Source organism: Balaenoptera musculus, chromosome 7, assembly GCF_009873245.2.
Source record: "Balaenoptera musculus isolate JJ_BM4_2016_0621 chromosome 7, mBalMus1.pri.v3, whole genome shotgun sequence".
NCBI classification, from domain to species: domain Eukaryota; kingdom Metazoa; phylum Chordata; class Mammalia; order Artiodactyla; family Balaenopteridae; genus Balaenoptera; species Balaenoptera musculus.
The window spans coordinates 19,480,422-19,497,411 of record NC_045791.1 but is presented as its reverse complement, the minus strand read 5'-3'; the positions used below and the strand labels follow the sequence as shown (position 1 = coordinate 19,497,411).

The 16,990-nt window shown below is 34.5% G+C and overlaps 1 protein-coding gene across 2 annotated transcripts in view; it reads right to left on the bottom strand.

The window, feature by feature from the left end:
- Positions 1-16,990, bottom strand: part of RAB3GAP1 (RAB3 GTPase activating protein catalytic subunit 1) — a 123,812-nt gene that overhangs the window by 47,500 nt on the left and 59,322 nt on the right. For both annotated transcript variants that reach the window (XM_036858080.1, XM_036858081.1), the window contains exons 6-9: positions 10,944-11,063; positions 9,875-10,040; positions 5,592-5,691; positions 2,626-2,707 (exon numbers count right to left, since the gene is read on the bottom strand). In XM_036858080.1, the coding sequence (XP_036713975.1) occupies positions 2,626-2,707; positions 5,592-5,691; positions 9,875-10,040; positions 10,944-11,063 (468 nt within the window). The remainder of the gene's footprint in view (positions 1-2,625; positions 2,708-5,591; positions 5,692-9,874; positions 10,041-10,943; positions 11,064-16,990) is intronic.

The following is a 16,990-nucleotide window of genomic DNA, read 5'->3' as shown; positions in this document are numbered from 1 at the left end:
AAATTACCTGTGCAAACAACACGGTTTATGCAAACATCTGGTTTCCTTCTGGTACATGCTAGGCAGAGGGTGCCTACGTGACCAGTCTCTGATTAAAAACCCCAAGTGCTGAGCCTCTAATGAGCTTCCCTGGTAGACAGCCTTTCATTCATGTTGTCACAGTTCATTGCTGGGAGGATTAAGCGTGTCCTGTGTGACTACACTGGGAGAGGAAGCTTGTCCTTGGTTTGCTCTGGACCTCACCCTATGTGCCTTTTCCCTTTGCCATTTTTTGCATTGTATCCTTTTGCTGCAATAAATCATAGGCATGAGCACAACTATGGCTGCGTCCTGTGAGTCTTCCTAGCAAATCAACCTAAGGGTGGTGTTGGGGGCCCTTGTTGCATATATATACATAAACATGTACATATATATACCTACTTCATGCATATGAAAAATACTGGAAGCACATAAAGCAAGCTGTTGTCAGTGATCACCTATGAGTAGGGGGGTTATGAATTTACTGATTTTTTTTTTTCCTGTCTAGATTCTGAACCCACTTCTTATGTTTGGAGAGTACAGAAGCCAAAAGGGCCAATTATTTCACTTCTCTGATATTTGGTGATGCTCGACTAACTAGCAACTCCTGTCTGAGACACTGAATCTACAAGTACAGTTAGGAATTCACTGTGAGAGCAGGGCCAGCACTACACAACAATGCAGTGTAACCTTGGTTATGAACCGGACAACTAGGCACCCTTGGCTCAAGCCTATTTTCTGAGCCCAGTTCTACAATGGTCCCAATTAAACTTTTGAGTTTGAGTTACCAAATACTTTTCCAATAAACTGATTTTTTGCTTGAATTAGAGTTGACGACTACCATTTGCAACTAAACAATCTGACTACTAAACATATGATATTTGCCCTTTTTTTAACGTTATCTAAATTTTTTCCACTGAATTTGAATTTATTATTTTAGATAAAACTAATTTTTAATGTTAAAAAAATGACCAAAAACAGTATGTGATATCAGAGGACATGAATGGTTAGAGGTTTAAAACTATATACTCCCGAATATTTTTAGGTATGAACCGCAGATTCAGTTCCTAAGCTTTTATGACTATGGCCTCTCCTCTCCCTCTAACTATAGAACAATTTCTTTGACAAAGAGAGAAGACACTGAAAAAAGCCTCTTCATTTCCTCTTCCACTACCAAAGATGCCTTTTCAAAAGCACAGTGCCCACAACATTTGCTAATCACTGTTTGATTTAAATGCTCTGCCAATGTGCACCATCTTACCCTCAACTTATTTCTGTATCCTTCTTCAATCACTTGTTCCTTTGCTGACTGACTCCACATGATGATATAAATTTGGAAGAAATATTTAATCATTAAACCTTCAGATTTCTACCAGGTTAATTTATTTCTCTCCCCCTAAAATTTTCCCTAAGTGAAATTCAAATAAATGAACCAGTTGGAGGGCCACAAATATATCTGTAATCCACCCTACACCCTTTCTCCCTTGCTCACTACATTCTACCCATGATAGCCACCTTCTATTTTCTTCAGTAAACTCGCCAAGCTCTTTCCTGCATCAAGGCACTTTGCACAGGCTCTTCCTTCCACCTGGAATGGTCATTCTCTCACTCTTTGCCTGGCTAAATCCTCCCCTAATTGAGACTCAGAATAAATTTCACTTCCTTTGAGAAGACTTTACTGATAGCATATCAATCTAAACTAGTTCCTCACTTTACTGTCATTACATCCTGTACTTTTCCTTCAAATTATCCCACAATTTGTAATTGTATGTTTATTTAGGTGATTAGTTCATCTATTTCCTTTAAGTAGACTGTAAATACCAAGAAGGCAGAAACTGTTTTATTTACTTCGGTATCTTCCTTACTTAGTATAGTGCCTGGCACATATAATAAATATCAATTTTAAAAGATACTCACTTTATTGTCTCCCTTACATGATTTTTAAGTTAAAAGTAATATTATTTCTACCTTTATGTGACAGTATTAAAGATATATGTATACATGTGAATATATTTTTTTAAATAACCAAATAGTTTAACAAATGAGACAGTATCTATATCTGCACTGTTTATATTTTCCAAATATTTTGCTATCAGTGATTAAATTTTTCAACCCCTGCATTTTCTTGTGAAACAGCTTCTTTTTTTAAGTTCAGTAGTTCTTCTAGAATAGCAACTGGGTAACCTATAAGGTCACCCTTGTGTCTCTTACTTATGTCTTAATTTGTGTATTTTGAAAAAGTGGCCAGGAAAAATGAAAACAACTGTTAATTCTGGGTCATGGACATATGAAAGTTTGTTACATAAAATATTGTCTGTGCTTTTCAATATTTAAAATACTTCCCCCAAAGTATACCAAGAATCACTTCTATAAGGAATAATCAATAAATTACATTATGTACATTTTATGTATTACTTTAAACCCTCTTTTACTTCTTAAGTTACAGAGAAAAAAAAAAAAGATGGACAGATTGTTACATGTAGGTCTCTATTTCCAGTACTACATTCATTCCAGGAGGCTGCAGTATTATAAAACACAGTAAAATCAACATCAATATAATTTAAAAAGTAAAGTCCCATAATTCAAATGATATAATGAAATTCGCACCTAATAGGATCTTCACAGGCACCAAATGGTAACTTGCCAAATTCCAGGCCTCCCACTTCTCCTCCTACAAGGGCATCTATATCTAAACAAGAAAAAAAAATTTTCCATCAGTTAGCCAAAAATGGAGAAATAAGAATTTAAATCTAGGTAGGTCAGCCCTTTGAGAAATTAAAGTTTTAAAAGTGTCTACATTAAGATATATATAGCAAGTTAGAGAACAGTCAGATATTAAAGACTTCCCCCAAGAATGTTATAGTAAAAGGACACATTTAATTCCTATTTGTAAAGTGCTGTATTCAAGCTATGCACTCTAAATTTTACTCTTCTGAAATAGTCCTTAAATATTACTCAAGAGAATATTATTCCTGTAAATTTCTTTTCATTTTCTCAGAATGTGATTAATAGCATCTAAAAGAAAGATTGAGTATTAAAAAATTTAATCATCAACCTACATTCATCAGTTTTGCTGTCAATAATTTCTGAATAGCCCAAATTAGTCATCATTAATAAAACCTTATATCAGCTGACAGTACAGAGAAATATCTGAAGTTCAGAAAAGAATTTCCATTCCATTATGAATGGTATCTGAGATTACAGAAAAATTTAGAGGGTATATCACCCCTTAGCTCCATCCCTCTTGAAGAAGTAATAAACACTTCTAAAAGACTTCGAAAAGATTTCTCTTTGAAATAATAGATGGTTGTTTTTAATTATTCACACTACACTAAGAATTTCTAAAATTAAAGTCTACTGTTGAGTTATGAACACTCCCAGATTTGCTAAAATTATGTTTGACAATTATCTACATCTAACTAAATTATTAAAATTAGTTATTAAACAAGTAATTATTAAAATTACTTGAGTCAGTAAATTTTCTAAAGTCAATTCATTCCATTTTTCCAACTAAAGAATGCTTACAATAAAGATCACAGGGCTTCCCTGGTGGCGCAGTGGTTGAGAGTCTGCCTGCCAATGCAGGGGACACGGGTTCGAGCCCTGGTCTGGGAGGATCCCACATGCCGCGGAGCAACTAAGCCCGTGCTCCACAACTACTGAGCCTGCGCGTCTGGAGCCTGTGCTCCGCAACAAGAGAGGCCACAATAATGAGAGGCCCGCGCACCGCGATGAAGAATGGCCCCCGCTCGCCACAACTGGAGAAAGCCCTCGCACAGAAACGAAGACCCAACACAGCCAAAAATAAATATAAATAAATTAATTAATTAAAGAAACGTTTAAAAAAAAATAAAGATCACAATGACTAGCTTTACTGTAAGACGTGAATTAAGAGCTTCAAAATTTATAATAAGCACTTTTTCTTTTCTTTTTTTTGGCCACGCCGCACTGCACGCAGGATCTTAGTTCCCTGACCAGGGATCGAACCCATGTCCCCACTGCAGTGGAAGCATGGAGTCTTAACCACTGGACCGCCAGGGAAGTCCTAAGCACATTTTTTAAACCAGTAAGCTAAAAATTATTAATAGACTATAACTGTACAAAACTTTTAGTCAAATTAAAAGTTGAAAAGCTACACTGTAGAATGAAAGGATGATGGGACTTGGAGTTTGACCAGGATTTAAATGTGAACTTTATCACCTGGTGACCATGTGCCCTTGGGCCAGTTACTTTTGTTCTCTAAGAAAGATAATAATACTTGTCTCATAGGTAAATGGGAATTACCTGAAACAGTATATAAAATGCCAGGCACAGTGTCTGGCCCATATTACATGTTCAGTCCCTTCCCTTTAAAAGAGAAAATATTAAAAATTTATATGGCTTTCAATCCACTGAGAAAGAAGGTTAATATTTTGATGCCCATTTTAAAAAACTAGCAATAGAACATTAACAAAGGCGTACTGTTGTCTGGAAACTAAAATTACCAAAACAAACATTTGAGTCTTCTAATATAAATCTCAGCTTAGCTTTTATTTCCCTCTGTTGTAGTTTTAGATGGAGTTCTTTTACTGCACATTAGTTTCAAATTATTCAGTGGTATATAAAATAAAACAGTAGTAGTATATATAACCACCAAAAGCTAAATGTACTACATTAATTTTAGTATCATCCCAAGATAATCAATTTACTATTTTCAATCTCATAAACAAACCAACCATTTTGGAACAAAAATAAACAGTAAAGAATACTATTTTATTATAATTTATTTCTCTTTTAGGAAGGTAGAATGGAAAATGCTTTCAGGCTAGTAAAATCCTTGTAATTATTTTATAGGTTTATATTACATTTCTTATTAGATAGACTTGGATATAATTGCACTTTTTGTGAGAGAAACATCCAGGAACCTAAACCTCACTTAATTAAGCTAAATGTCCACCAGGCTGAGCTTTTCTACAACTTAGATAATGTCTGTTCATATCTGTGTCCTGGCAGAGCCGGCCTATTATAGGCTAATAATTAATGACTGTTAATGAATCAGTATATCAATGGTTAAGTAGGTAAAATAATTTTACTCACATTTTTATAAAAATGCAAGTTAAAATATTCTACAGCTCTTCCAAGCATAAGTGTATATGTATATACACATCTTTTTCTCTTTTCTGCTTTCCTTATTTAGCCCTCTTCTTCAAACTCTACTCTCTGTAAGGTTCTGTGCGTGTCTGTTCTCAGCCTATGAGGGTGGCTTCTCTTATTATATTCTGAAAGCAGACATTTTACTCATTACACACTAATTTGCAGCACACGATGTTCCACAGCAAGGGAATGCTTTATAAATAATATTAGCTTTCAAAAACAGATTGTCAGGTATAGAATAATTCTGTCTCTAGAACAACCTACACAGCTTTTTTTAAGAGAAAAAAATGATAAAGGCAATGAAATCAGCAATATTACACTTAAAATGAGTTACAAATATTTCAAACACTTGAAACACATTGTTAAATAGTTTTAATTTCGGAATATATTTTCTCTCCATTTATATTCAGTAAGTTAAATATAGTTCTAAATTATCTCACCTGGAGGCTGCTGAGGCCAAAAATACTGCTGCCAATCCTGAAGTACATAGGTAAACCGTATAGCAATACTAACTGGAGGCAATGGAGTTAAAGTACATCCCTAGGAAATAAATGCAAAGACAATACCATGTAAATGTTAGTACCCTTGTAAATACCAGAACCAAATTTCAAACTATTGGAATGGATAAATTACTACCTTCATGAAATGTGGATTTTCAGATAACAGTGTTAGATATGGCACGCACATTCTAGCCATGAAAAATGTATGATATTCTAGCCATTGAAAAGGAAAACAAAGTCACTAAGTTATTACAGCCAAAGGTGCAGAATTTAGGAAAACATTTTCATGGGCGAAATTCTCACAGCTTAAAAGCTCAAGAGATGAATTAATGCCAGAGAGCAAATTACATTAAAATAAAGCTGTTTAAACTACTACCAGGAAAAGAGATATTAAATTTTATTATATAAAGTGCTCTTTCAAAATATCTTATACAATTTTAATTATACAAACATAATTTCTTACTATTCTCTTCAGCCATGTTGAATGTGGAAAAAAATGTGACTCATTTTTTAAATAAGGTAAAACTATTATATAAAGTGTAACACTAGGTTTGAGAAGATGATGTCTTTTCTTTCTTTTAAATGAAAATAAACTCAAATTTAAGCCAGTCTTGAATATTTAACCAGAATTTTAGACTGTGACAAATGGCCACTCATGTAGTTTCTATTAATGAATCAGAAAATTTAGATCTATCTTTACATTCATTAAAAATCATAAAAATTAATAATATCATCCAAACATCTCACAATCTCAGCTTCCCTTAATAATGGTTAACCTGTATTAATGTGCCATAGGACCTAAATATGCACAGGAATGACCTAGTAAGCTTGTGAAAATGTAGATTCAGTAGTATTCTGCATATCTACCCAGTTTCCAGGTGTTGCTGATACTGCTGGTCAGGAGGAATAAAGAGACATTTAGCTCAGCAGCAGCATCTATAAATGTCATCAGTAACTTTAACTGAACACAAACTCAATCTCAAGTCACAAAATAAGGTAGCTGCCAAAAAAAAAAAAGCTAATTCAGTTTTGGGCTGCTGTGTCCTAGACAAGCAAGGTAAGATTCTGGCTGGTCAGGAATAATTATTTTTTACTCAGGTCTAGATATCAAATGAGTGTTCACCTGTAATTGGGTGTAAATGATCTAGAAACCATAACAAGGTCACTTTGACATATAACCTCTGCTCCAGTCACATAGCAATGTAGACAAATACAGAAAGAGGTGACCAAAAATAAATACCTAGGACCAAACATGACATAAATATCTTTGTGGGCCCTAGAAAAGGTACAGAAAATCCAAAGTGTTAAATGGGGCTCAAGGCATACGCTTGCTGAGTTCCACATGCAGACGAAGGCAGGGAGAGCCAGGATTACAGGCTGCATTAAATGGGACCAAAAGTACTCACCCAGAATGAGGGTACTGGAAGACTCTCTGCTTAAGGCAGACCCTGAGGCAGGGCACTCCTGCTTCGTGCAGAGGCTTTGTTGGAAGGTATGGGGCTAGGGAAGGTTGTGTGAGTGGGGGACAAACCCACTCTCATGACCCAAGCAAGCAATCCAATGAGTCCAAGACTCAATGTGCAATACCCCAATATCAACACGGAGCAAAAGGCTCCAAACATCATTTTAAGACCAGCGTCTGAAATATTCTGCAGGTAAGGAGCAACTGCAAAATTACAAAACCACTAGAGAGGATGGGAGAGAAAGTTAAAAACTGTAAATAAAGCCTTCATTCAAAATGAGCCTGCAAACAAAATTTCCCCAGAACATGAAGAAATGTAGTTCTAAAAAAGACAAATATCCAAAACAACAATCAGAATATAAAACTATGAAATATAAGGAACATCTGATAGAATGAAGAATGTCTAAACTGAAAAAGGAAAGACTAGGGTATGAGAGAGTTTTCAAATATTTAGAGGATTATATGGCAAAAGAGGATGTGATTCCAAGGGCAACCACCCTCTGCTGCCACCCTGCCAATGAAGCCTTTTCTAATAATTAGATCCATGTGAAAATGAAATAAACTACCAGTGGAGGGTGAGTGCCTTGGAACACTTCCAGTAGATTTAAAGAGTAATATTTATAAAGATAGCTTTATAAAGAAAGTATAAGAGAGCCACATATTGGGTAGCTTTAACTATGTAAAACCACTAAAGTACCCAAACCAAGTCTCAATTATCTTAAGTTCAACTCTATCAAATCAACTTTGAGAAATGTTTCATATTTAGACAGGTGAGGTTTGTGAAAGTTCTGACAGATGATGTGATAAACTGATTAGGAACACTTTTGTTTTTAAAGTACAATTAGTAAATAGTCATAATGAAAGTCAGGCTCCACAGATCAAGGTGGTCCCCAGTTTCACTAAAGAGAAGTTGAGTAACGTAGAAGAGTGACATAAAAGATTCATGAAAATAACGTTCACTAATGTTTTTTAAGAAGAGGAATAAAGCATTAATATTTGCATCTGACTAGAATTTGATCTAAAATAATTAAATATAATTGAAGACTTCTGGTAAGAACAAAGTAAAACTAATGGGGTAGAAATAACGCACACTTGCCTTTTTCAAAAATTCTTCAAAGCAACACGTGTAGAATTAAGCAGTACTTAAAGCATTTCAAAGTCCAGAAAGGTTTTGAAAAAAAGTTACATGCAGACATGGAACTTTCTAAAAGATATGCTTCTATGCTTTTTTTAATAGAGATAATCACAAGAAACAGCTAACAATAGTTATTTTGAGGAAAGGGACTAAGGGTATAAAGAAGTTTTTACTTAAATTTCTTAACCCAGGATATGCAGACTTTTTTTTAAATGTCAAACGGATTTATCTGGGTGGTGATAATCCTACCACCCTGCTATTTATGGCCTCAAAACTGAAAACATATTTTTTATGAAATTAAATTCTAATTCTAAATATCTTTCTACAAACAATGTATGTTAAAAAAGACGTTTCAGCGTTTTTTCTTACATTTTTTTCCTTTTCAAAATTTGCAAACCTTCAGAAAGGTTGCAAAGCTAGCGTAATGAATACCGGTATGACTTTCACCAAGTTCACCAATTAACATTTTGATACACGCACATACTATCATATATTTACATAAACAATTTTTTTGGCTGAACCTCTGAAAGTTAGTTGTAGGCATCATGGCAATTCACCCCTAAATACTTCAGCATGTAATTCCTATGAACAAGGATTATCACACTCAAGAAGTTTAATATTGATACTGTTTTCTAACATACAGTCCATATTAAAATTGCCCCAACTGTCCCATTTGTGTCCTCTATGGCTATTTTGTTTTGATCAAGGATCATGCATGTTATGTCACTTTAGTCTCCTTTAGGCTACAACAGCTCCCAGCCTTTGTTTTGCCTATCATGATACTGACATTTTTAAAGAGTCTGGGCTTTTACTTTGTAAAATATGGCTCATTTTGGAAATATGTGATTGTTTCCTCATGTTTTGATTTATGTTAAACATTTTTAGCAGGAATGCAACACAGATGATATATCCTATTCAATGTACCATACCTGGAGATCAGTTTGTTAATCAAGTTTGATCACTTTTAGTGAAATGGGTGCCAACTTAATCACTTAAGGGGACTATTTCTCTAAGTGGAGAATCCCTTCCACCACTTACTTACCTGGCTTTGCTCTCTTTTCTAGAGGTATTCACAAATAGCTCCTCAATCTAGACCCTAATTCTTCCCCCAGAGTAGCACAGGCAAATCCTCCATATCTCTGTGATAGTGTTTTTAAAGAACACCAAAGATATACTGAGCACATCCAATTCAGCCCTGCTGCTCTCAGTCATAGAATATAAGCCTGATTAATCTTAAACATCGAATTAAATAGACCCTTGGGGAAAAAAAAAGCAATTCAGAACCCAAAGAGTTCACATCTCAGTTACTCAGTCAGAGCCCTGAACAAGCAACTATGCTGAAGCCCACTCATGTGGTGAGGTTGGCAACATTACTATTAGAGGAAAAGGAGTATAAAGAGTTAACGTAGGAGATAAATGTTAACAAACTGAACAAACAAAATCAGTTAGAGCAATAGTACACTAAAAATCTAACTGGACACTTTGTTTAAACATACACAGTAATTTATGTGGTCAATTACATCTTTCTTCTAAGTAATTACATTTCAACATTAGAAATATTTCTATGTAATCAATAAATTACCAATTACTGCTTTTATAAGACTGAAAATATCAATGCCAACTCACAATCTTTGATTTGAAGATATCCAGCAGACCTGATAAATGAGTGTACTGATTTGGCACTTTTCGAAGATGAACCATTTCAAAATCAGTTCGGACACCAGGACCCTGACATTCTCCCACATACATTCTTCGCCATTTGTGATGAATTTGCACGAAGAGTGGCACCTGGCTATAGGGCATAATTAAAAAGGAATAGACTGTAAGTTCACTAAATACTGAATAACTCCTAAATCTCAAGTTTTTCCACTGTTACGTTATTTTAATCTCAACTATTTAAAAGCACTAAACAAGGAATACTCCCCAGACTCACATTTAAAACAAAGACACTCTTAGTTCCTTTTCTCCTTACACTAATAAACTGAAGAAATTATCATTTAGTGGCACTTTGTAGTCAGAAAACTATTTTAAAATGGCTGAAAGGCATAAAAAAGCAGAATAAAAATTTTCTTGAATAAAAGTGATCCTATCATATGAGGCTTTCCAAGGTCATAATAAAACTTGATTCACAGGCATTAAGCAATATAAATTAAACCCACACTAGTGGTGAATTATTTTTTACTTTATCATTTGAGGACATAGTTATCCTCCTTATTCAAAGATTGCCATAACTGCAAATTAGCCTACTCACTAAAATCTATTTGTAATCTCAAAATCAATACTCGTAGCACTTTCAAAGCATTTGAAGACGTGTGCAGAGAAACAAAAAATTTGAGTTACCTGAATGCATGTTCCTAGCTGAGGCTGAACAAGGGGATGCTCTGTCATCAAGTTTTAAAATTAGATTTTGCACCAAAATTTAAATAAACGAAACATTTGGAAGCAAAATACAAAAACAGTACAATTTATTCTCCATTTTAAATAGTCATGTAATATTTCAGTAAGTTTCCCTTTAGAAATGCTTTCCCTAAAGGTTTTGTTGAGTTTGTCCTTACATACCTTATTCCAATATAATAATGTACAAGTACTAATCTTAATCATACTCAAAAACCTAACAGTAATCATTTTCCCTCATAAATTATAATTTAGAATAGTTCTTAAACTCATGTCAAGGTTTTTCGAAATGTCCACCTACCAGCCAGTGTTTCCCAAAGCAACAGACACAGAACTCAGAAGAAGATTGCACTTAGATTCACTGAGAACAGCATCATTATTTGCAGCAGGGGCGATCACCACAAACTCTCGGAGTCCATACCTTAAAAAAAAAAAAGAATCACTGCCATTAAACAAAGGAAAATGTCAGAATACTAAAATTTATTATTTGAGAAACATGAAAAAATTTCCCTGAAGGAAACTTAGGCTTGAACTACAGGTCCTTCTTTCTTTCTCAAATGGCAACTGAATCTATAACAACCTGGATTTCCTTCATTTGGTGAAAAATTTCCATCATTCATCTACTGTTTTCTCTCTATTCTTTACAAATTAGGAGCAGTTTACTGAAATCACAAAGAAAAAACATTAAATAACAGGTTTGTCTTAAAAGTTAGCTTTCAAAAATAAAAGATGAAAGCCAGCACTGACATCTTGCGTTAATTAACTGATAACATTAAGTCCACTAATGTGGAAAGATAAAATTTTAATAGATTCCCTAAATGTCAGGAAAAGAATTATCAGCCATGATGTACTTGTGCTGAGAACATGGTTTACTCTAGTATCCTAATTAAGGAATTTTTATGTTCTTTTACTCAGTAACATATTAGATAGGAATCACAAAATTATCAGAAAATGGCTTACTCTTGCTATGGTATCCTACAGTAATGAAAACTTCTCATTTAGTTGACAAGTCCTTTAAAAACCACAAATTTGTAGCCAAAATTTACAAAAATGTTAAGGTCAAACTGGTGATCTTGCCTCCTGAAAATTCCTACCCTATTCACTCCCCAATGTATTTTTATTTAATAATATTTTTAAAATAAATTTATAAAAGGCATTACTCATTTGCCTAATTTATTTTAACTCTATGTAAACAGTTATGAATGCTTATTTTTACGAACATTCTCAAGAAAACCCCCAAAACAGCAATTAAAAAAAAAGATTTAAAACATTTTAAAGTCCAACCCATAATCTGTTTACTGTTTAGATGACAAAAATTTATTTCATCTTCTCACCTCACCTCCACCCTCCTACCCCTAAAATCAAAATTAGTTATGTAGAAGCAGCATCAAATACTGGAAAGAACCCAGAGCTGTGACTTTTAAGCTCTAAAGGTCTTTAAATACAGTTTTCTTCTTTCTTTTCTTAATGTCCTTGGAAGAAAGGAAACAAAACAATATTTTGCCTTGGTATCCCCAGGCACTAGAGTGAAACCACTGCCAACAGTTTCTTGGTCATTCTTCCAGAACTATTCCATCCATCCATTTACTCATCCTATCCTCAAAAAAGATTACATTATATATACTTTTTGTACCTTCTTTTCAAAGGTTCATCTCCCCTACTGATCAGTACTTTGTTTCCATTACCTGGAATGTTTCCCCTACACTCAACTGCCATCACAGAATAGCAATGGATTCTTTTTTTGAAGATTTATCTCAAATACCACCCCATTACCCCTGTTAAATATGCTCTCTTCTTTGATTTCGAATGTATTTTTTCTATTATCATTATCTTTAATAGATCAATATATACAAGTGGTTGACAGGTACATGAAAAGATGCTCAACATCACTAATCGTCAGGGAAATGTAAATCAAAACCACAATGACAAACCGCCTTACACCTTTTAGAGCGGCTATCATCAAAAAGAAAAGAAAAACGAGGGCTTCCCTGGTGGCGCAGTGGTTAAGAATCCGCCTGCCAATGCAGAGGACATGGGTTCGAGCCCTGGTCCGGGAAGATCCCACATGCCGCGGAGCAACTAAGCCCGTGCGCCACAACTACTGAGCCTGCGCTCTAGGGCCCACGAGCCATGATTACTGAGCCCGCGTGCCACAACTATTGAAGCCCACACGCCTAGAGCCCATGCTCTGCAACAAGAGAAACCACTGCAATGAGAAGCCTGCACACCACAACGAAGAGTAGCCCTCACTCGCCGCAACTAGAGAAAGCCCGCAAGGAGCAACGAAGACCCAGTGCAGCCAAAAATAAATAAATAAAATTTAAAAAAAAGAAAAACAAGTACTGGCAAGGATATAGAAAAAAAGGAACCCTGGTGGGAATGTAAATTGGTGCAGCCAGCAGGAAAAACAGTATGGAGGTGCCTCCAAAAAATTTTTAAATAGAGCTACCATATGATCCAGCAATTCTATTTCTGGGTGTTTATCCAAAGAAAACAAAAACTAATTCAAAAAGATATATGCACCCCCATGTTCAATGCAGCATTATTTACAATAGCCAAGATATGGAAACAACTTAAGTATCCATTGATGGATGAATGGATAAAGAAAATGTGGTATACATATACAATGGAATATTATTCTGTCATAGAAAAGGATGAAATCTTACCATTTGCAACAACATGGATGGACTTGAGGACATTATACTAATTGAAACAAGTCAGACAGAGAAAGACAAAGTAACATATGATCTCACTTACATATGGAATCAAAAAAAAAACCAGAAAACAAACAAAAAAACCCAAAAAAACACCTAGGTCATAGATACAGACAACAGATTGGTGGCTACCAGAGGTGGCGTGTGGGAGGTGTTCGAAATGGGTGAAAGGATCAAAAGGTACAAATTTCCAGTTATAAAGTAAGTCATGGTGATGTAATGTACAGCATGGTGACTATAGTTAATAATACTGTACTGCATATTTGCAAGTTGCTAAGAGAATAAATCTTAAAAGTTCTCATCACAAGAAAAAAAAATTTGTAACTGTGTATGCTAACAGGTAATAACAGGACTTACTATGGTGATCATTTCACAATATACACAAATATCAAATCATTATGTTGTACACCTGAAACTAATATAACATTATATATCAATTATACCTTACAAAAAAAAAAAGGTTGTTCTTATGCACACTGGCTTTGTCAAGAAACCTGATTACACTTGCTAATAAGCCTCCTAGTGGCAATAACGAGGAATTAATTTTTTAAAAAAGATCAATATAAATCATTGATTTACTTTCCCTACTAGAACTACTTGAGCCTGAGACCATACCTTCATCAAGTAAACAAACATTAGGTGGGAGCTTTAAAAAATGAGCAAAATCAACAACAACAAAACATTAAAAAATAGACAAAGGATTTCAATAGACATTATTCTGAAGAAGATATACAAATTGCAAATAAGCACATGAAAAGATGTAGCCAACATTACTAATTATTAGGGAAATGTAAATCAAAACCACAAGATACTACTTCACATCTATTAGAATGGTTAATATTTAAAAAGCAAAACAAAACAGAAAACAAGTATTGACACGGATATGGAAAAATCAGAATGCTTGAGCATGACTGGCGGAAACGCTAAATGGTACAGCTGCTATGGAAAAGAACACAGTGGTTCTTCAAAAATTTAAAACACAGCATGACCAGCAATTCCACATCTGGGACAATACCCAAAAGAATTAAAAGCATGGACTCAAAACAGATATTTGAACACCCATGTTCACAGCAGCATTATCCACAATAGTCAAAAGGTGGAAACAAACCAACTGTCAATTAACAGATGAATGGATAAACAAAATGTGGGACATACATACAATGAAATATTATTCAGCCTTAAAAAGGAAAGACATTCTACATACTACATACTACAACACAGATGAAATTTGAAGACATTATGTTAAGTGAAATAAGCCAGTCACAAAAGGATAAATATTTTATGATTCTACTTATATGAGGTACATAGAGTGGTCAAACTCATAGAGGCAGAAAGTAGAATGGTACTTAGCAGGGGCTAGGGTAGGAAGGAATGGGGAGTTATTGTTTAATGAATACAGAGTTTCAATATGGGAAAATGAAAAAGTTCCGAAGATGGACAGTGGTGACGGCTGCACAAAAATTTGAAAGTACTTAACGCCACTGAACAGTACACTTAAAAATGGTTAAAGGGGCTTCCCTGGTGGCACAGTGGTTGAGAATCTGCCTGCCAATGCAGGGGACACGGGTTCAAGCCCTTGTCTGGGAAGATTCCACATGCTGCGGGGCAACTAGGCCCGTGAGCCACAACTACTGAGCCTGCACGTCTGGAGCCTGTGCCCCGCAATAAGAGAGGCCGCAACAGTGAAAGGCCCGTGCACCGCGATGAAAAGTGGCCCCCATTTACCACAACTAGAGAAAGCCCTCGCATAGAAATGAAGACCCAACACAGCCAAAAAAAATAAAGTAAATAAATAAATAAATGTCAGGAGCTCTTTAAAAAATAAATAAAAATAAATAAATAAATATAACAACAACAAAAAAAAGTAGGCTTTGAAAAAAACAAATGGTTAAAATGGTAAATTTTGTTGTGTGTCACCACAATAAAAAATTAAGCATAATAAATAAGCGAAACTAATATATATTTCCAATAATAAGAAATATAAATGGCTAATAATTCTATTAAAAGATTTTCAACCTTAACAGTGACTAGGTAAATGAAACAAGATATCACAACCTATTAAATCTGCAAAAAATATAAAACACTGATAAGATCCAGTGTTGGCAAGAGTTTGGGATATGCCACAGGTGGTGGTATAAACTCTTAAAACATTTCCAGAGGGCAAAAAGGCAAAATATATCAATATTTAAAATTCACAAAATTTGAACTAATTATATCTCTCTATATCTATGCTACAAAAACATTCATACAAATGCACAAAGATATATGTACTATGAACTTCATTATAATAGTTTAATTGTGAAAAACTAGAAACAACTTTAAGCTCCTTCAACAGAGAAATGGGTAAATAATTACAGTACCTCCCTATACTAGGAAAAATTTAATAGTCATTAAAAAAAATAAGGTAAATCTGAACTTAATGATATAAAGGCTATATGAAATGCTGAGAAAAAAGAAATATATATCACAATAATACGTATAGTAAAATCCATATAAAAAAATCCCCCAATGTGCAAAAATACATAGACATATAACTCACATATTCATAAAAAGTATATGATGGACATAACCCACATTTCCCATGGTTTTGTTCTTGGTTATCCAAAATTAAGAAAGCATGAGATGTTTTAGCCCACATTTTTGCATATGTGGAAAAGGGAAGGATGTGGAGGAGAGAGTGGGAAAAGTGAAAGGGGAATGTGATGTAAGATAATGAGTTTCATTAATAAATCTTTATATATCCTACAACTTCTAGTTTAGCAATTTAAATTTATTTGGAGCTCAAATGCATCAACATAAAAAATAAAAATCCCACTATGGCAATACTTAATCATAGAGTTGTTTTATCTAACAAATTACATATGTATACTAAATATTAAGTTTAAATATAAATAAGCCTTAGCATCGCATCCTCCAATTGAGAAAGGTAGGACAATCTACCACTCACTTTTCTCTTTTGTTTTAAGATGCCTTTTTCTTTCTTGCTTGCTACAATTGCAAAAAAATCCTTACATGTATTACTTTAGAAAGAAATATATTCAGAGCCTCTTCAAACAGTATAAAGAATATATGCATAAAATAATGGATCACCAAAAATGGTGGTGATAAACAATGAAAAAACCATTTCTTAGACTTATTTAAATCCCTAGCATCTACAAAAATAACTGAGAAAATGGAAGTGTTCAATAAACTGCTTTTTTTTCAATGTTTTCCCCCAATGATCCTTCGATATTGCATTCTGTATCTTTAATTTATAATCTACTATAACCAAGCAGGACCCTATGGGCCCTTCCTGGAACAGGACTCCCACCCATGTCCTCTGCCTACCTTCTGTCTGTAGAAGAACTTTAGTCAAAGAATAAATTTAATCAGAGAAGTGAGAAAATGAAGAAAGGAAAACAGTCAAGCAAGACAAAATAATAATAGTTTAGCCATCAACAAAGTCAAGGACCTTTAATTCCTCAAGGGACGAGGAATTAAATATTCTGAGCCATATTCTTTGAGCTGTTTTGCAGATACTGAAACACCCACCAGGTGGGAGAAGTTAACTGTCTGCGGCCCACAAGCATGTAGGGCCCAGACCAGTTGGAAGCAGAAGGTTGATGATGCTGACTCCCAATTACCTCACTACCAA